Source organism: Staurois parvus, unplaced genomic scaffold (genome assembly GCF_062004578.1).
Source record: "Staurois parvus isolate SC_StPar_1 unplaced genomic scaffold, SC_StPar_1.0 ptg000244l, whole genome shotgun sequence".
NCBI lineage: Eukaryota > Metazoa > Chordata > Amphibia > Anura > Ranidae > Staurois > Staurois parvus.
This window is the reverse complement of record NW_028318040.1, coordinates 8939803-8962055: the sequence shown is the minus strand read 5'-3', so window position 1 is coordinate 8962055 and position 22253 is coordinate 8939803. Positions and strand designations below refer to the sequence as shown.

The 22253-nt window shown below is 41.5% G+C and overlaps 1 protein-coding gene across 3 annotated transcripts in view; it reads left to right on the top strand.

Annotated features, from left to right (window-relative positions):
• The window catches only part of DAPP1 (dual adaptor of phosphotyrosine and 3-phosphoinositides 1), a 108835-nt gene that overhangs the window by 41051 nt on the left and 45531 nt on the right, over positions 1 to 22253 (top strand). Inside the window, exon 2 of one of the 3 annotated variants that reach the window (XM_089680554.1) lies at positions 16857 to 17000. The exons of 1 other annotated variant lie outside the window; for it this stretch is intronic. In XM_089680554.1, the coding sequence (XP_089536680.1) occupies positions 16857 to 17000 (144 nt within the window). The remainder of the gene's footprint in view (positions 1 to 16856; positions 17001 to 22253) is intronic. One more of the 3 variants, XM_089680555.1, reaches the window with a different exon arrangement.

Below are 22253 nucleotides of genomic sequence, written 5' to 3'. Positions count from 1 at the left end.
CGACTGCAAGACTTCTCCAGGTCCTCCCCCCATCCTCTGGAACTCACTACCCCAATCCATCAGACTGTCACCTTCCCTCCTCACCTTCAGGCGCTCCCTGAAAACCCACCTCTTCAGGGAAGCCTACCCCACCCTCACCTAACAGCCGTTCTCCTTCATTCCTCCTACCACTCCATCCCCCACAGCCACTTCCTCCTGTACCACTACCCCCTCCCTCCTAGATTGTAAGCTCGAAAGAGTAGGGCCCTCTAACCCCTCGTGTGCTGTTTGTTGTTGCTGTACTGTTTCTTGTATTGTTCCCCCCTCTATTGTACAGTGCTGAGCAAACCCTTTGGCGCTATATAAACTCGATGTAATGTAGTCCAATCATCCTGGGCTGGAATACCTGTTCACAGGTGCCAGAAGTTGGTTGACTCCATGCAACACAGATGTACAGCAGTTCTTAGAAACCGTGCTTATACAACTAAATATTAATTAAGTGATTCAAAGGAAAGCAAAATCTTCAAACATTTTTCAGTTTATATAGTGAATGTTTGAGTATGTAAAGAAGAATACAAACACTGCTATTTTTTGAACAGTCTAATATTCACTTTTCTTCAATTTGTTTTATAGGAACAACACAAATTTGATCTATTTTTCTTCACGTTTTGATTTGGAATAGAATGTGTAGTGTTCCCAATGCATTTGTGTGTATGGAAATAAAAGCTATTAGAAGGATTTTGAGCTTTATTCACTTTTTTCAACGCACTGCTATTATTTTGAACACAAGTGTGTGTGTGTGTGTGTGTGTGTGTGTGTGTGTGTGTGTGTGTGTGTGTGTGTATATGTGATTTTGTAGGGGGCGCATGTAACTACAGCTGTCACTCGCCGGGTCCCGTCCGGACATTCCCTGCTGGCATCTGGTGATCACCGAAGAACACTGACAGGGGAGGAGAGGTCTGTATTTAAACAATACAGATCTCTCCCCTGTCAGCAGCAGCATGCTGCTTCGTATTGCTCTTCATAGCAGAGCAATACCAAGCAGCGTGCTTACACAGTAAAACACACACAGGCCACATAGTAAAACCCATACAGCACACAGTTAACCCTTTGATCGCCTCAGATGTTAACACCTTCCTGCCCAGTGTCATTAGTACCTTGTCAGTACTCTTTATTAGCACTGATCACTGTATTAGTGTCACTGGGGATGTCAGTGGCAGTTAGTCAGTTCCTCCCAGTGTCACAATTCCTGTCGTAGTCCTGCAATAAGTCGCTGATTGCTCCATTACTAGTATTAAAAAAATCCAGTGTATATACCGCCATTTGTAGACGCTATAAATTTCACGTAAACAAATTAATTTACACGTATTGGGATTATTTTTTTTTTTTAGCAAAGACGTGTAGTAGAATACATTTTGGGATAAATTTATGATGAAATTGGATTCTTTTCAGTTTTTCTACTGGATATTTTTTATAGCAAAAATTCAAAAATATATATTTTCTTTTTTCAAAATTGTCAGTGTTTTATTTACAGTACAAAAAATTAAAACCGCAGAGGTGATCAAATACCACCAAAAGAAAGCTCCATTTGTGGGGGGAAAAAAAAGGACATAAAGTTTCATTTTGGTGCAGCATTGCTTGACCGCGTAATTGTCAGTTAACCTCTTGCCGACCGCGCATAGCCGAATGACGGCTTCACCGCGGCCGGCCAGTTCTGAGTGGACGTCCTATGACGTCCTCCCAGAACGCGCTCTCCTGCGCGCCCCAGGGGGCGCGCACCCGGCGATCTCCGTGATCGCTGTGTCCTACGGACACAGCTGATGACGTGATGTGGTGAAAGGCCGATCCCACCGGCCTTTTACCACGTGATCAGCGGTGTCCAATGACACGCTGATCACAGGGAAATGCAAGTGTCGGTTCTCGGCTGCACTTTCCTCACGCTGTCAGATCGTGAGGAAAGTACTGCCGAGAACCGGCAGTTGTCAGAGCGGGGATCGGCACCGATCATCAGGGCACTGATGATCAGTGCCCTGATGATCGGTGCCCAGCAGTGACACCCGCAAGTTCCGCCCAGCAGTGCGCCCACTAGCCCCGCCCACCTGTTCCCAGCAGTGCCCCCACCTGTGCCCAGCAGTGCACCCACCTGTGCCACTCTGCAGTGCCACCTACCTGTGCCCAGAAGTGCCACCTACATGTGCCCAGCAGTGCCACCCACCTGTGGCCACCCACCTGTGCCCACCAGTGCCACCCACCTGTGCCCACCCACCAGTGCTGCCCACCAGTGCCACCCACCAGTGCAGCCCAGCAGTGCTGCCAGTCAGTGCCACCAGTCAGTGCCCAGGGGTCGTGCCAGTCAGTGCCGCCAGTCAGTGCCCAGAAGTGATGCCAGTCAGTGCCGTCTATCAGTACCCATCATCAGTGTCACCTACCAGTGCCGCCTATCAGTGCTGCATATCAGTGCCGCCTATCCGTGCCACCTCATTAGTACTGCCTATCAGTGCCCTTTAGTGCTGCCTATCAGTGCCCATCAGTGCCGCCTATCAGTGCCCATCAGTGCCGCCTCATCAACGCAAATCGGTGAAGGAGAAAAAATACCTGTTTGAAAAATTTTATAAAAGAAACAAACTTTTTTTTTTTTTTCAAATTTTTTTGCACTTTTTTTAATTTATAGCGCAAAAAGTAAAGCGCCCAGTGGCGATTAAATACCACCAAAAGAAAGCTCTATTTGTGAGAAAAAAATGATCAAAATTTCATATGGGTACAATGTTGCATGACCGCGCAATTGTCAATCAAAGTGCGGCAGCGCTGAAAGCTGAAAATTGGCCTGGTAAGGAAGGGGGTATAAGTGCCTGGTAGGCAAGTGGTTAAAGTAAACCATTGCTGTATCACAAAAAAATGGCCTGGTCAGGAAGGGGGGTAAATCGTCTGGAGGGCAAGTGGTTAAAAGATGGTAAGGATTTTCAATTTTGTTTTTTGTTTTTCTACTTTCAACCTTTTGTGGGAATGGGTAACAGATACTAATATGCTTATGGGCTTCAAGATTGCACCAATAAGCTTCCCATTACTCCCACCTTGACATGTGCAATTCATTTAGTTTTCATTTTTCAGCCGAAAATTTCATTTTTGCCAATTTGAATGTATCCGGATCTTCGAATGGAAACAAATGGCAACGAATCTGGAAAAAAGTCAGATAATGTCACATGATGCGATAGTAGCTCGAGCCCATGGGGGAATTATTTAGATGATTCGGATAATGAATGGATCCGAATTTTGTTCAGTTCATTAATTCAGGTGCACATGACACTGGTCGATATTGTACAATCAGCTCATGCCATTTCTCTTGGTCGGTTGGACTAGGGCCGAAATTATCAAATCTTCCCATTTCGAATCCATCACATTCGATTTATATATTGAGTATATAGCAATCTTCCAGAAAAACGACAGCATTTTTCAAATCCATTTGGACCAATGAATATACGAAACAAATGATGAAGATACACAATGAATTCCAAAAATGAATTGGTTCAATGAATATGACAAAATTAAATTCTTCAGTTAAAGAATGTATTTGAAATGTAACAAAATTAAAATTTCCAATTCTATTTGGCAAGGGGGAAAGTAATTCCCTCAATGTTGAAAGGCATGTGTCCTAGTATTATATAAGAAGAAGAAGCCATATACTTGCTGCCTTCCCTTTCCTGGGTACCCAGGCTGCATGCTTGATCAGGGTTCTGGTTGGAACATTAAAGCAGAACTAAAGTCCCACTTTTGAAAACTGCAAGCAGACAAAAACCTACCTGCAGTCTTCCATGAAAAGTACACTGAACTGCATGAGTTCAGTCTAATCTACATTTCGGCATAGCACCTGTGTGCCAGGATGACTGCAATCCTGTGCATGAGCAGGAAGGACATCCTCCCAACACCGTTCAATGAGAACAGCCACAGCTCAGCTCTTGGAAGAAGATGCCAGCACCGGCAAGAGATGTCGGACCATTGAACTGATTTAATAACAAAGTTTAGCTTTGGTTTAACCTCTTGCCGTCCGCCTGCTGTTTATAAACGGCAGGGCGCTGGCAGTCCAGGGTCGGGTTGGCGTTCATAAACGGCACGTGCCTTTTCTAGCTGTGCGCGCTCCCTGGGAGCGCGCAACACCGCGATCCGGTGCCCGCTGTGTCCTCCGGACACAGTGAAACACCGATCGTCGGACGGGACCTCTGTACGAGGTCCCGATCATGTGATCACTGATTGGCGAATCAGTGATCACATGCAAAGTAGTAAGCAAGATGTCACTTGTGACATCATTGCTTACTATGTGTGAAATCTGTGAATGATCACAGAGGTCACATGGTACAAGGCTATTCACAACAGCCTTGTACCATGTGACAAGCTGTGACCACTCACAGCTCACTCAGTAATTCTCAATGACTGCAAGAATGCAGACAGAGAGAAAGAGAAATGATTGCTTTTACATCCTATATAGGTGTAAAAGCAATCAGTGTAAAAAAAAAAAAAAATCTTCATCACCCTCCACAAGTAGTACAGTGTCACCATGGTGACAGTGTACTGCTAGGGTGACCGTATGTAAAAAAAAATAAATAAATAAAAATAAAAAATAATATAAAAAAAATAAAATTGTAAAAAAAAAGTTTAAAAATTATAATTTTTGGTTATAAACTAATTTTGGATTTTGTTTTTTTACTAAAAAAATAACGGAATAAATTTTGGCTAAGATTTATGATGAAATATTATTTATTTGCAATATTTTATTTAAAAAAACACTTTTTTTCAAAATTTTTGAACTTTTTCATTTACATAGTAAAAAAAATAAAAATCCCAGCGGTGAATAAATACCACCAAAATAAAGCTTTATCTGTCTCAAAAAAATGGTAAAAAATTCATATGGGTACAGTATTGCATGACCGCGCAATTGTCATTCAAAGTGTGATAGCGCTGAAAGCTAAAAATTGCCCTGGACAGGAAGGGGTAAAAGTGTCCGGACAGGAAGTGGTTAAAGGGAATCTCCCCACCCCCTACCTTTTTTTTTTTTTTTTTTTTTTTTTTTTTTTTTTTTTTTTAATATGTTCTGCCCTTCAATTTTCAAGCATCTGACTCTGAGAAATCCAGGGGACCCTGGGTGACATTATAATAAAATTATATTTTTGGTTAACTGTCTGGATCAGCATAGACACATCAGGTGAAGATCTCTGAACTCAGGTTAACCTTTTTATAAATTCATCATCTGATGAAGGTCAAAAGACCTAACCATGCTATATGCAAAATATGTTTTACATGAGTTGTCATCATATTGCTATAAACAATGGAGGAAAGAATGCAAGGCTAAAAAACTTGGGCAAGGCTCAAAGTGTTACTAAACCCTGGACCCTATATTCACTATATTTGGTCTCCCACAGTACACAGAAAATGCAATTATTTTACTAAATATAAACTGTTAAATACCTTTTCTCATCAGCGGTTAGAGCAGTCTTGTGACTTCAGCAGAGCACTGGTTAAAGCTCGTAGGAGGAGTTTTCTTTCTGCTCTAGGAGTCGGTGCTGATTGGCCCTGTGCTGATCACATGCACTCTCCGAAGAAGAAAAAAAAACCTCTCTTGCAATACACTCTAAACTGAGCATGTGCAGAAGGGCTGCGGGTTCAGTCTGTCTTCTCAGCGTGGACATTTGAACAAGAGGAGGGTCAGAGAAGTCAGGATCAATCAGCCTTTTTACACAATGCAGAGGATTAACCCCTTAGGTTCCACAGTGAGTATAAGAAGCATATTTTACTGCAAATACAGACTGATTTTACTTTTGTGGGTTTAGTAACACTTTAATGATTGGCACAATAGCAACATCAGAGACTTCTAGAGCACACAGTAGAATAATAAAAAAAATCATTGCAGGAATAGTGTTGGTTTTGCTCAACAAAAGTGAAAATCTAAAACTCGTGAGAATTGAACCACATCCCCCTCCCCAGCTCTGTAGCACCTGCAGTGGTTAACTGAACGTAATTCCCCTGGTAATATCTTGTAGAACTAAATTTACTAAATCTAAGTGTTTCTACATCCTCCGTTCTCTTCTAGTGACCAGGCCAGGCATATAGAAGAAACGAAAACTAGCTATGTGTTCAGAAAGATGCATTAAATGTTTTTAAAACTCCCAGTACACATGTCGAACTTTCCCTGTATATTATGTGCAGACAATCCTCCGGATTGGATCTGTGAACTGATTAAGGTATTGTTTTGCACTTTGAAGTTTACCTGATATCTTAGGGCTCGTTCACACTTGACTGTTTTACCAACGCTTTCCAAATGCCCCTATAGCGTTTGGCAAGCATTGGTCCGGCATTTGCAGAGCGTTTTTTAACGCTCGGCAAATGGCGGCGGTTGCCGAGCGTTAAAACCGCCCCACAAACGCCTATAATGAAGTTTGAATGGTGTTACCGCTCCGCAAACGCCCCGCAACTCTGTATGCATGTAACGTTCATGTAGCGTAGACATGCACATACACGTATGAAGCTAATGTAGCCTCTCAGTTGCTAGGACCCAGATGGCCATTGTTGCCTAGCATCCTTTGTCACTAGGATGCAGGCAGTTCCTGCTGCTTAGCGTCCTTCATTGCTAGAACATATGTGCCAATTGCCACCTAGAGTCCATTATTGCTAGGAAGCAAGCAGCTATTGGCAGATAGGATCCTTCGTTGCTAGAATGCAGGTGGCTTCTGCTGTCTAGTGTCCTTCATTGCTAGGACATAGGCAGTTCTTGTACTCTAATGCAATACATTGCGCTGTAAGCATGTAACCATTAGCATAAATGTTTACATGCATGCAGCATAAAATATGATTCATACAAATGACAGTGGACATAGATATTTTTGTTTTGTTTGTGTTACAGATCTCGATCCAGCATAAGCTTACTAATTTGTATGTTTTTTCTGTCCATTTGGCCGTTTGCTGGGCAAAATGATAAATACTTTGACAGGAAGCAAGAAAATTGCCTTTCCACAATTTAAAAAAAAATGTAGCCTTTATTAGAGTTGTTTTTTTAAAAATGTACTTAGCAAAAGACAAAGGTAGACCTAATTTCTAGAGTATATATTTTACAAAATTTAGAAAATGAGTGGAGCTGATGGAGATGAAGCGGAATGTGAAAGCACCGTAGGATAAAGTAAGCCCCTCCATGGAGTATTTGATAAACACTACCTTTTATAAACAGGTGCATAGTTTTAATAAGGTGCAGATCCACTGGTAACGACTAAGAATATTATGTAAAACTGACCTTTTTAAATTTTACAAATAAAAATCTTCACTTTTTCCAGGTTATAGAGTTTGTTAAACCCCTTACTGTCTTTATACACTGAAATTTATTACACATTTTATTATGTGTGTTAATTTGTAAGTGCTTCCAATGTAGACTTGGATGCCAGTATGAATTTGTTCTTCACAGCCAAAAGCACATTCTGACCATCATGCAGAGATAGAGGAAGGTACATACATATGTACTGTAATGGGCTATCTGGAATTAGCAGTGGACTATATAGAAATCAAAGGTGATCTCAATGGACATTTTAACTTTAGCACAGGTGTAATGTGTACTTTCTAACATTAATAGCACACTTGATTTCACTTGCTGTCTTGAACTACTTTGCCATATTTGCAATTAAAGCTGGACTCTGGGATAAGCGATAAGTCTAAACACAAGAGATGTGTATTCTTAATTTAATCTTCGCATGCTTTGTTTATTTCTTCCAGATCTGTGCAGTAATCCAACATTAAACTTTGCAGGATACATGTAACCCATTACTTATGCTTTCCCTACTGGTGCAGGGCGACTGGCTTTGTATCCGCCCCCCCCCCGTCGGGTTACTGGTCTTGTATCCGCCCTCTACTGTAGGGGGACTGTTCTTGTATCCACCCCCTCCTGTAGGGTGACTGGTCTTGTATCCACCCCCTCCTGTAGGGTGACTGGTCTTGTATCCACCTGCTCCTGTAGAGTGACTGGTCTTGTATCCACCCGCTCCTGTAGGGTGACTGGTCTTGTATCCACCCCCTCCTGTAGGGTGACTGGTCTTGTATCCACCCCTTCCTGTAGGGTGACTGTCTTGTATCCACCCCCTCCTGTAGGGTGACTGGTCTTGTATTCACCCCCTCCTGTAGGGTGACTGGTCTTGTATCCACCCCCTCCTGTAGGGTGACTGGTCTTGTATCCACCCCTTCCTGTAGGGTGACTGTCTTGTATCCACCCCCTCCTGTAGGGTGACTGGTCTTGTATCCACCCCCTCCTGTAGGGTGACTGGTCTTGTATTCACCCCCTCCTGTAGGGTGACTGGTCTTGTATCCACCCCCTCCTGTAGGGTGACTGGTCTTGTATCCACCCCCTCCTGTAGGGTGACTGGTCTTGTATCCACCCCCTCCTGTAGGGTGACTGGTCTTGTATCCACCCCCTCCTGTAGGGTGACTGGTCTTGTATCCACCCCCTCCTGTAGGGTGACTGGTCTTGTATCCACCCCCTCCTGTAGGGTGACTGGTCTTGTATCCACCCCCTCCTGTAGGGTGACTGGTCTTGTATCCACCCCCTCCTGTAGGGTGACTGGTCTTGTATCCACCCCCTCCTGTAGGGTGACTGGTCTTGTATCCACCCCCTCCTGTAGGGTGACTGTCTTGTATCCACCCCCTCCTGTAGGGTGACTGGTCTTGTATCCACCCCCTCCTGTAGGGTGACTGGTCTTGTATTCACCCCCTCCTGTAGGGTGACTGGTCTTGTATCCACCCCCTCCTGTAGGGTGACTGGTCTTGTATCCACCCCCTCCTGTAGGGTGACTGGTCTTGTATCCACCCCCTCCTGTAGGGTGACTGGTCTTGTATCCACCCCCTCCTGTAGGGTGACTGGTCTTGTATCCACCCCCTCCTGTAGGGTGACTGGTCTTGTATCCACCCCCTCTTATAGGGAGACTGGTCTTGTATCCACCCCCTCCTGTAGGTGTAGTTTTCTATATGAAGCCTGTAGTGGGTGGACCTGTTAGGTCCCTCCCACAGCTCTGTTCTTTGCACTGCCTATATGCAGTACAGTGATGTCCCTGCTACTTTTACAAAGTAGTAAATGGGTTTGCAAAGACATATGGTGCATACAGAATACATTTATATTCTCTGGGGCTATTGAATATACTTGACACTTTTTGTGCCCAGAGTTTTACTTGAATAGATTAGGAACACATAAATATTGTATTTTCTGTGTCATATATCCTGTGAAAATCCCACAAGTATCATTGTTTTTTCCATACGCCTAGCTGTCATGTATCAATGCACACACAGCTTAGACTGTATTACTGAATGAGTTAATAATAATAATAACCGAAATCTAAAATAACAAAAAGAGGAAGGAAAACGTGCATATAATTAAAGCTGGTTTTGTTTCCATTGTTACTTTAATGCCAGCTGCTTTCCAAATGAGATGTAGTGTTCTTTTAATATGTCTGGAAAGTCTTGAAGCTCAGAATAGGAGGGTCACTCAATGACTTATTTAAAGTGGTTGTAAACCCATACATATACCCATATGAAGTGACTGGCCTTAGGAGATACATAGAAATGAAACCATTCCTCCTACATAAACTGTGCCTGTTCGGCAGTCTTCTCTTCTCCATATCCATTCAAAGTCCAGAATTTATAAAGCATGTCTGGGCTGTCAGAAAAATGGGGATGGCGAGCTGCAATTAAACACTACAGAGCTCAGTGAAGGGATCTCTGAGAGCTTATTTACGGGAAGGGACACACATCCCTTCACACAGCTCACAGGAACAGAGCTGAAGCTGTCATACACAGGTTCCTCCCATCACCATTTTTCTCTTGGTGTCAGGAAAACTTGTCAGAAGTGACTCTTGTAGATAGAGGAACAAGACACCAGACTTAAATTACATTTAGTGCTCTAGATAGAGTCAAGTACACCCTATAGAGGGGTATGCTTTGTTCATATTTCATGTCTGAGGTTTGCAACAAAATTAAAGTTTAAGAAAAAAAATAGGTATCTTTTGCAGCATCAAAATTGGGAAAAATGTGTGAAATTGTCAGTACTGGTAACAGATGTACAGTGGGGCAAAAAAGTATTTAGTCAGCCACCAATTGTGCAAGTTCTCCCACTTAAAAAGATGAGAGAGGCCTGTAATTGGCATCATAGGTAGACCTCAACTATGAGAGACAAAATGAGAACACAAATCCAGACAATCACATTGGCTGATTTGGAAAGAATTTATTTGCAAATTATGGTGGAAAATAAGTATTTGGCCACCTACAAACAAGCAAGATTTCTGGCTCTCACAGACCTGTGCCTTCTTCTTTAAGAGGCTCCTCTGTCCTGCACTCATTACCTGTATCAATGGCACCTGTTTGAACTTGTTATCAGTATAAAAGACACCTGTCCACAACCTCAGACAGTCACACTCCAAACTCCACTATGGTGAAGGCCAAAGAGCTGTCGAAGGACACCAGAAACAAAATTGTAGACCTGCACCAGGCTGGGAAGACTGAATCTGCAATAGGCAAGCAGCTTGGTGTGAACAAATCAACTGTGGGAGCAATAATTAGAAAATGGAAGACATACAATACCACTGATAATCTCCCTCGATCTGGGGCTCCACGCAAGATCTCACCCCGTGGGGTCAAAATGATCACAAGAACGGTGAGCAAAAATCCCAGGACCACATGGGGGGACCTAGTGAATGACCTGCAGAGAGTTGGGACCAACGTAACAAAGGCTACCATCAGTAACACACTACGCCACCAGCGACTCAGATCCTGCAGTGCCAGACGTGTCCCCCGCTTTGCTTAAGCCAGTACATGTCCGGGCCCGTCTGAAGTTTGCTAGAGAGCATTTGGATGATCCAGAAGAGGATTGGGAGAATGTCATATGGTCAGATGAAACCAAAATAGAACTGTTTGGTAGAAACACAACTCGTCCTGTTTGGAGGAGAGAGAATGCTGAGTTGCATCGAAAGAACTCCATACCTACTGTGAAGCATGGGGGTGGCAACATCATGCTTTGGGGCTGTTTCTCCACAAAGGGACCAGGATGACTGATCCATGTACAGGACAGAATGAATGGGGCCATGTATCGTGAGATTTTGAGTGCAAACCTCCTTCCATCAGCAAGGGCATTGAAGATGAAACGTGGCTGGGTCTTCCAACATGACAATGATCCCAAACATACCGCCCGGGCAACGAAGGAGTGGCTTCATAAGAAGCATTTCAAGGTCCTGGAGTGGCGTAGCCAGTCTCCAGATCTCAACCCCATAGAAAACCTTTGCAGGGAGTTGAAAGTCTGTGTTGTCCAGCGACAGCCCCAAAACATCACTGTTTTAGAGGAGATCTGAATGGGCCAACATACCAGCAACAGAGTGTGCCAACCTTGTGAAGACTTACAGGAAATGTTTGACCTCTGTCATTGCCAACAAAGAATATATAACAAAGTATTGAGATGAACTTTTCATATTGACCAAATACTTATTTTCTACCATAATTTGCAAATAAATTCTTTCCAAATCAGCCAATGTGATTGTCTGGATTTTTTTTCTCATTTTGTCTCTCATAGTTGAGGTCTACCTATGATGCCAATTACAGGCGCCTCTCATCTTTTTAAGTGAGAGAACTTGCACAATTGGTGGCTGACTAAATACTTTTTTGCCCCACTGTAGGTCCTGCCTAATTAAGTTGATTTGCTAAAGCGGTATTGCATGTTTACTGTGCTAATTATTTTTCACTTAGCTTTGCATATAAGGTAAAAATCAATTTTGCAAAAATACCCAATCACTTGCAAGGAAAATTTAAAAAAACAGTTTTTTTTGCTTGCACGTGATTGGATCATTGTCGTCGCCAAAACTGCACCTCATTCATTTAAGCTCGGTCAAATTCCTTTGCAAAAGGAAAATGCTTTACAACCTAATACATAATCAATGGGGTTGATTTACTAAGCCAAAGGCACTGTTTGAAATTGCATTTTGCAAGGGAATTTCCCCCTGAGCTTAGTGAATGTGGTAGAGTGTAACTTTAGAATGAATACCCAATCAGGTGGATTTAGTGATGGAAGTCAGCAGAGCTTTACCTCATTCATTAGGCTTTGGGGATATTTCCCTTGCAAAGTGCAACTTCCCTTGCAAAACAAGAAACTTATAGTATTTGATTTAAGTAAATCAGTCCTAATATGTCTACACGCACAGCCCTTTGTCTGGTCAGCTAGACCTTAACCAATTATCTTCTTATGAATTTTGTAAAAATGACTCCAGAGGTTGCAGAAAATGCACTTCGGTATCAAAATGTGTTTGAAGGAAAATCTAGGCATTTGATAACCCGTTTATGGCCCTGGTGTGTGTGTGCGCTTCTATTGTTCTCCATATACATAAATATTTGGCAGCCAAACATACAGGCCATGTGGTTGAAACTGGAGGTGCGTAGGCACTTTTAGAATGTAGAATGCTAGCATGATGACTAAGTATTGCTCTTAACTGTGTCCCAACTTTAAATAAATAAAGCCACCAAGGAAACCGTTTACATGGGTTCCTCCTTGATGAGAACATGCTGGCAGGTTAATCGGACTCTGAGTGAGATGTGAAACTGTTCTGTGTAATTTTGTAAACTGCTACATAGTACATCAGTACCAAAGAAATATCAGAAATAACTTGTCATTTATAGATTTTTATTGGAGAATAAGTTGATCCAAAATGACTATTTTGTTTAGATATAGGCAGATCAAGGCCCCCATATAGACTTCGTAATAAAATATAGCTACTTGTATATTGGCTGAGAAATTATTGTGAGTTATTTCATTTCCTGGACTGCTGTCATTTTTAATCTGATCTCACAAATCTTTAAAGCGGTAGTAAGCAGCAAAAAAAAAAAAAAAAATCTGGTTCCTGTAAATTAGTGTCATTATGTGCTGGTATGCACTTTATGAAGGACTTACCTTAAAACAAAGCCCTCCAGTGAAATGCTGTCACCGCAGACAGGGCTCCAATCTTCACCCAGATTTTTGTGTGGGATCACAGGTTGTTGTTTGAATGGCTGAGACGCTATGATGTCACTCCAACGCATGCGTGCGGGCGTATGGCCACAGCAAAGTTCAGTGTGCATGCGCCTGTGACGTCACTGGCTGCTACTAAAGTAATTATCTTGTTTACTGCACCTAAAGGTAAGCCTTACTTTAGGCTTACCTGTAGGTATAAATAAAAAAGCGGACTTTATTATACTGCTTTAAAATAAAAATAAACCTATCAATTAACTGTTTCCCAAAACCGTTACACTTGGACCTCATTCACACAGGGCATCCTAAAGCGCATACACATAGAGGGAGGTGTTTACCCGCACATCGATGCAACCAGTGTTCCTTGCTTTCCTTTGCAAGCTGTCTCATTTGATGTCAACTGAAAAAGATTTTTCCTCCTTGGAAAGCAAATGGGACTTAAAAGGCAACTCAAATAATCCTAAAAGTACAAAAACATTTTATTACAGATTCATAAAGTTCACATCACATAGACAAATACATTAAATATTCAGCCACCATATGTGTTTTTTATCATTCTAAGTACAAGCTTGATGTAAATGTCAATCCTTCTCCTCCAAATGATAGAAATGAGCAGGAAAGGCTTCTTTGGTAGAGTACCTGACACGTTTCAGAAAAAACAGTTTTTTCATGAGGGGTAGGCTGAAGGAAAGGATGCCAAATAAGACTTTGCAACAATGAGAATCCATACATATACAATTGCATAAATACACTGTTGTATGATCAGTATACTATATACCATCCAATATTGATATTATTGCTCAAAAGCTGCCATATTATGCTAAAAAAACTTCTCTTATTGACACCAACAGCTGGACTGCCAAAAAAGTTACCCCCTCAACCTCCCAATGTAGGGGGCCGCAGAGATCCAGCATTGAGGTCACCCAGTAACATCCACTGACAGAATGGGAGACTAAACCCCCAAGAAAAAAAAATAAATAAAAGAAAGTATTAAGTATAAATATATATATATATATGTCCAAGGTAAGCAAATAACACAGAGAATATGTTCTTGTCAAGGAATACAATACTGCTCAGCATTGTAAAAAGAAAAAAAAAAGCCTGGTCTGATGACTGAGGATCCATAAAAGAAAAAAAAAAATACAGTTAACAACACGAATATGCCCAAAAATTAGCCTACCCTGTGTATAGTAGATATGGTTCTTTGGATTATAAAGAGTCTAATCATAGAGCAAGACAGGAGCCTCCCAAAAATACCAACTAAATAAATCATTACATCTTGAGTGGGGAGATAATAGGCTCATTGTATTATTGCATTGTATAATACAAATGCCTTAGATTCCTTATTAGAACAGGGTTAAAACTATAATATCACTCATAGCTGGAAAGTCTGTTGTATTAGTAAAGATAGATGAAGTCTTGAAGAATCTTACCAGGTAGAGGGTAGATCTCAGTATGGTGTCCAGTAGCCACTGGTGCTTGCAGTGCCTCAGAGCTAAAGAAAATCAATCCACAGCCACAGCTTGAACTTTTATATAATGGTGTCAGACGCTGGCGCATGTGCAGTAGGCAATATTAACCACGCATGTCCTGCTGTAGTTGTCATGGTGACCCCCCTGGATCCGTAGAGCGTGGCGCCACCCCACCACGAAGGATGGAATGATGTCACAAGCAACTGATCCACTGGTGCACATAGCAACAGTCCAGCCAATGCCAGAAGGTGGAGGGATAGAGGAGAGCCCACCCAAACAGGCAGGAAAAGTCATTGATGTCAACTGGGTTGCAGCAGATGCTACCAATCTGCCATCTGTGTGGGTGCGGGTGTATGACTTTCGGATAAACCTTGTTCTTCACAAGTTTATGCTTTAGTACACCCTGTGTAAAGAAGGCCTTAAAGTGAAATTAAGCCAATTTTTTTTTTTTTTTAACAGTTTCCCAAATAGTTGCATTCAAGGATTGCTGTGAATAATTGTCACATTTGCTTGTGCTCTCAACCTGAACTGTCAAGCCATCAAATGGCCAGTGTCATAACTGATCAAATGTGCAGAACCATGACAAATACACTTCAAACAAAGGCTACAATGACAGCTACCTTGGTTGTGAAAGATAGGAGGGTTTAGCTTTCCTTTAAGGTATTACTTTTGATCAGAATTCTCATATTTGCAAGTGTGCTTATGTCAGTTTGCGACCAAGCTTTTAAACCCTCAAATGGCTGGTCTCCTAGCTGATCACATGTGGAGAGCTATGACAACTGCAGATCTAGATAGAAGTTAAGTTGGAGCCATCTTCAACTGTAAAGAATAGGAGGGTTTGATTTTTGCTTAAACAAAAGGATGAGAATCTTAATTTTTATTTTAGTCAAGTCAATGTAATTTCAAATCTCATTGGACTCCGCTGAAAATAGCAGTTCCTTTTATTGGAAAGTATCCTCATCCTGGTGTGTTAACTCTGTTAACTGAGCCTAGTGCAGTGGTGGGCAACCTTTTTTTTTCAACTGAGCCAAATCTCGCCAAAACCACGATTGAAATTTATTTTGAGAGCCACATTTTTAAAACTGAAAATACATAGGATGGTACACTGTTTTTAGTTTCAGTAAGTTTTTATAGTAATTCATCCCCCATATAGTAATTCATCCCCCATATAGTAATTCATCCCTCATATAGTAATTCATCCCCCATAGTGTAATTCATCCCCCATAGTGTAATTCATCCCCCATATAGTAATTCATCCCCCATAGTAATTCATCCCCCATATTAATTCATCCCTCATATAGTAGTAGTAGTAAGTAAGTAGTAAGCCAAGTCCCCCCTGTGTCAATTCACTTACCTTTGCTCCGCGCGTTCCTCTCACCGTGTTCCCGCGCCGTTCCGGTCTTCAGGGCTGACTGTGAGAGGAGCCTAGCTCCTCTCACGTTCGTCACGCTGCCCCGCCTACACACATCCTGACAGCCAATCACTGGCTATCAGGATGTGAGTGGCAGCGAGACTGGCCAATCATTGCATTTGAGCGCGCTGCCCTGGCTGTTTTTTTTTTTTTTGGATCACGCTGCAGAGTCCCTGCCGCCCGAGAGGAGGGAGGGGAGCGGGCGCCCGGCACACAAGAGCCGCATTAAAGCGTGTAAAGAGCCGCATGTGGCTCGCGAGCCGCGGCTTGCCGACCACTGGCCTAGTGTAATAATGGTCCAAAGTTTAGTTAAATCCCCTGCTTGTTGTTTGATTTGCGTATTTGAGTTCTCCGAGTCCTCCATGATTGCTACACTAGCATGTTGTAATGTTATTTAGGTATCAAAATGCTTCCAATAATGTCCTGTGGTAAGTTTTTGACAGATTCTTGGCCAAAGTTCAGCATAGGTATTTTAAACCTCTCGGAAACCTAAGCAGTGTGGTCTCCCAGCTGCATGATTTAGAAGTCTGATGTTTCGTTAATTAGGAAATTACATTACATTTGTTGCTGAATCTAGAGCACTTTCAACTTAATTATTGCAACTTCACTAGACTGTGTTATGCTAATATGTTGGTAAGCTCCATCAGGACCTGACATGATTCCATTCAGATTGATATACCTTAAGAATCTGAGAAGAGTCAGAGCTAATTTGTTTTGAATGCTTAATTTTCTATGTTTCACATGGAGATGTGAAGAATCAGCATGTTGAAATCTGCTGATAGGGCAATGAAATATTTCGCAATGTACCAATAAAGCTTCCTGGTGCGCAACACCACAAAAAGACACACTGTTTCCAATTGCAAACATTCTAGTGTTACGAGCAACATTGTCAGCCTATGTCTTGTCATCTTTATATTTAGGTAACATGTCTGTGGATAATAATGGGTTGTATATTAAGTATAGCTGTTTGTGTTTTCTTTTCCACCTCTAACAGAACAGCTTTTACCTCTGTTAGGTGGTTTCATGAGAATCTCACCCGACATTCAGCAGAAGCTCTTTTGCTTACCAATGGACAGGATGGCAGTTATCTGTTGAGGAAAAGGGACTCCAAGGCCAATGTGTACTCACTGTCAGTAAGGTAGGTACATTTAAATGCATTTCTAAGCTTAAGAGAGATTAAATATGTATAATATGAAGAGATACTATTGGCATACGTTGTAGTCAGAGCTGTGTGTTTGCTTAGTAAAGTCTTTTAACATGGGTATTTACTCAGCTTTCAATGCCGTCAATTGACTGGGCTTGTTTCCTGCCAATTCCGCAGCCACTGCCACACTGTATAGAAGAAGCACAGGGAAGGAGGAGGAGGCTGGGCAGTGCACTCTAGAGAAAAAAATAAGTGACACCGAGCCATAACTTTGAACTGTCCCGATATTGGAAGCATGCTGCTGATTTTTGCATAACAAGTGTTGGGTCTTGACTTTTTTACATCACTGTTTTAAACTGACTGCCATGACAAAAAGGTATTTAGTATGCTTACACCTAATATTTAATGTGTATATATAAACCACAACCTTGTAAAACAACCCATTCAGTTTAAAATAGAGTTGAACATTTGTGTATAAATATAAAAAATATAAATACCATTTTTTATAAGTGATCACATACTTGCTAAGCTCCATTTGCAGCTGAGAACAGAGAGCAGGGGAGGCTAAACAGTAGTACACTGAACTTCCCAATCCATGGTTGTGCAGAGGAGGCCTGCAAGCAAATGTCTGATCATTGGAGGAGAGCACAATGCATTCCCTGGACAGCTAGAGAACTGACCATGCTGTGTACCACTGTCTAGTATGTTCAGTTTTTTGGTAGGAAAGCAGAGAGATTGGTGGGAACATCAGGGATTTCACACAAAGGTGGGAATACAAAGAGAACAGGATACTTTTTCATGCAAGTACATGGTACAGCATGCACACATCAGGAAAATGAAATGTTGGGTTTACATATTCTTTAAGTCTCTGTGCATCCTCTGATCCTTGTTTTACTTGTTAATTAATTATGGCTGTATTTTCCAGACATTGCACCACTTTGAATGCTCACTCCTATTGCAAATGGGGGGCAGTAGGTGGCTTGAACTGTGCTCCTGTGGGAAGGGCCTAGTCAGGCATAGATCTGAGGGGACACAGAAGGATCTCTTAGATTGTAAGCTCCAAGGAGCAGGGCCCTCCTATCCATCTTGTATTGAACTGTATTGTTGCTGTATTGTCTCCCGTTATATTGTAAAACGCTGAGCAAACTGTTGACGCTATATAAATCCTGTATAATAATAATTTTCTTGCAAGTGAAGGTAGTTGCAAACACATTGTGGTACCTGATCTAAAGCAGAATTTTGCAAAGTTTTGAAAGTATGATGGATTTGCTTTAACCAAACCCAATTAACTACCTTCTTATGGTATCACCTTAGGATTAGCTGGTTGAGAGGGAACATTTACTAAACATATTTGTAGAAAGGATCATTTTATTTCCATCTTAAAGTGTATGCAAAGACATGTTTTTAGGTTTTGGATAGAACAAGGTAGGGTTAGACCATTTATAACTTACATCTTGAAGACTCAACTCTCTGTTTGTCTTGGTTACCATTGTCACATAAAAAGAAAATGACCTTAAATCTAAAATTTTTGAGTTGTCACCAGAGCAAGAGGTGAGGGAAAATCAAGTCAATAGGGACAACTGCTCCTATAACACCAAACTAAGATAGAGATTTCCATTTCATCCGTACTTAACACTTAGGTCCTGTGGTCTCTGTTTACCTGGGGCTCCACATTTTCCTGGGCAGGCCATGTTAGGTAAGGTGTGCACCCAAGACCTTAGGAAGCTGAATATTACCAGTTACTCCTACTCTCCACCTCTTTTCTAATTTTAGATGAGGAAAAAGGAATGAGGAGCATTTAAAAGAATTTTAAGACTGTTTAGTTTTGAGTAAGGATGCCAGATTTTACATTGAAATAAATGTTCGTGGAATGGAAATGGAATATTTTAGAGGATGCAATTTATTCTGTAAACGTTTCATTTGTTTATTTCAAATGAAAACATTTCCTTGTGATTAAAAAAAAGAGATGCAGAGCAGGAGTAAATGGTTTTCTTGTGCATCCCATACGCACAATTTCTTACACTGGCAACTTAGGAGTATGTGGAGCCTTAGTCAAAACAACATGGACCATGGGACCTAAATGATATTTATTGCAAATGGAAATTGAAAAAAGATCACTGAAAATGTAGCAGCTGTCTCTGCTGCCAGTAAATATATAAGCCTCTGGCATCTGTAAACCTATAACACCAACCTTGGATAACTGTAAATCAAGTCTAGTGTCATCCTTTGGGGTCAGTAAAGTCTAATGCCGGTATCTATTGCCGGTAAACATGTGATGCCAGTTTCTCATTTTAGTAAAATGTATAATGCCAACTCTTGGAGAAATATAATGCCAGTCTATGCTGTTTGTAGATGTAAAATGCTAGCCTCAAGTGCCTGGAGAATAAAATGTCAGCTTTTGTGTTTGTACATTAAAATGTAAACTTTTAAAAGAATTTAAAATTGCCTTTAAAATGGCTAGAGGTAGGTTTCAAGTCCCAAAACTGTTGCCTATTTGGATCACTTTGACTCGATAAAGAAGATTGAGTGCTGAAACTTAATTGCTTGCTTCTATGTTTGATTCCTGCTGATTAAAATGGTAGACGTTCATGTAAAATGTCCTGTACATGAATTCCACAAACACTATATTGCCAAAAGTATTGGGACACCTCTCCAAATCATTGGATTCAGGTGTTCCAAATACCTCCATAGCCACAGGTGTATAAAATCAAGCACCTAGTCATGCAGACTGCTTCTACAAACATTTGTGAAAGAATGGGTCGCTCTCAGGAGCTCAGTAAATTCAAGCATAGTACCGTGATAGGTTGCCACCTGTGCAATAAGTCCATCCATAAATTGTCCTTGTTACTAAATATTGCACGGTCTACTGTTAGAGGTATTAGAACAAAGTGGAAGCAACTGGGAACAACAGCATCTCAACCACAAAGTGGTAGGCCACGTAAATTGACAGAGCAGGGTCAGCACATGCTGAAGCACACAGTGTGCAGAAGTCACCAACTGTCTGCAGAGTCAATAGCTAAAAACCTCCAAACTTCATGTGACCTTCATATTAACACAACAGTGCATAGAGAGCTTCATGGAATGGGTTTCCATGGCCGAGCTACTGCATCCAAGCCTTACATTACCAAGTGCAATGCAAAGCATTGGATGCAGTGGTGTAAAGCACACTGGCACTGAACTCTAGAGCAGTGGAGACATGTTCTCTGGAGTGATGAATCGTGCTTCTCTGTTTGGCAATCCGATGGATGTGTTTGGGTTTGGCAGTTGCCAGTGGTACTTGGCTGACTGCATTCTGCCAAGGGTAAAGTTTGGTGGAGGGGGGATTATGGTGTGGGGCTGTATTTCTGGGGTTGGGCTTGGCCCCTTCGTTCCAGTGAAGGAAACACTTAAGGCGTCAGCATACCGAAACATTTTGGACAATTTCATGCTCCCAACCTTGTGGGAACAGTTCGGAGATGACCCCTTCCTATTCCAACATGACAGCACACCAGTGCACAAAGCAAGGTCCATAAAGACCTGGATAAGCACGTTTGGGGTGGAGGAACTTGACTGGCCTGCACAGTCCTGACCTCAACCCAATAGAACACCTTTGGGATGAATTTGAGCAGAGACTGAGAGCCAGGCCTTCTCCAACCGACACCAGTGTCTGACCTCACAAATGCGCTTCTGGAAGAATGGTCAAATATTCCCATAGACACACTCCTAAACCTTGTGGACAACCTTCCCAGAAGAGTTGAAGCTGTTATAGCTGCAAATATTGGCCAACTCAATATTGAACCCCTACGGACTAAGACTGGGATGCCATTAAAGTTCATGTGCGTGTAAAGGCAGGCTTCCCAATACTACCGTAGTTATGTAGTGTATTTAAAGACAACTAAACAGAAAGGGGTATATTTATAAAGCAGTGGATGTGACCTTCATAAAACATTCTCTCCAGGGGAGTCTTCTTTGTGTATTCATATTCAATTGTCTTGAATGTTTGGTAAATGTCACATTCACTGCTTAAATATAAATATGCCCCAAAGTTTTCACCCTGAGCTCTGGTTCACAACAATGCAAATTTGCTGTGGTTCAGATGTGTTCCATGTCAAGTGAAATAACATTGTTTTCTATGAAGGCAGTTCACATCTATGCGGTGTGATTCTGATGCGGATAAAAATAGGGTCCTGTGCATGTTTAGTGGGGTGAGATTTTAAGCTCCATAGACTAAAATCGCATTACAGTCTCAGCTGTCAAGCATACAAATATGCACTCCAAACCATATGAAAATCACAATGTACCGCACCACATCTAGTCTAAACCTAGGCTAAACACTGTTTTTATGTTTGTAGCACACAAGCTACTTTCTGTATGTTGCCTTTCATAGTATTGTTGTGTCACTGAATCCTGGTAACTTTGCTGTCCATGTAACAAATGTACAATGAGCCATATTCCATTAATTTTTTTTTTCTTTTTTTAAAGTGATTAAAAATTATCAATCTTTTTAATACATGTTTATCAGTGTATTTTCTGCACCCTGAAAATCCCATACTCTCTAGCTTCATACTTTCAGTCTATAGGGATGTGGTGCCATTTGTATATCTTGTCACCCACTCGCCACTTTCTGTTATCCTTTTACAATGAGCCATACTGGCAGAACAGAAAGGCCAGAGCAAGTGACAACTTAAAAAAAAAAAAAAAAAAGTAAAATCAGTAGATTTCCATTGTCCTTGATCATTAAAGCACATTTCCATTAGGAGTGTCAAACTGGTGGCCCTCCAGCTGTTGCCAAACTACAAGTCCCATGAGGCTTTGCAAGGATGACTCCCAAAGACAGATGCTTGATGGTACTTATGGTTTTGCAACAGCTGGAGGGCCATAAGTTTGACACCCCTGAGTTAAACAGTATAATGTGTGACATGGGTGACAAACATGCAGTATTTACATTGCTTCCTCTTACAGCAGTAGTTCTGTTGTACTTAAGTTAAAGCAGGATCTGCACCACTGAGGGTAAGAAAAGGCTTAAAATAATTCTAAACTACAAAATGTGACAAAAAGGGGTTTATTTACTAAAGCTGGAGAGTGCAAAATCAGGCTCACTACTGCATAGAAACCAATCGGCTTCCAGGTTTTTTTTGCCAAAGCTTAATTGAACAAGCTGATTGGTTTCTATGCAAAAGTGAGACTGATTTTGCACTCTCCAGCTTTAGTAAATAAAATTCAAAGTCTGCCTGTTAACCTAAGCATGACAGCCAGACAACTAGCATT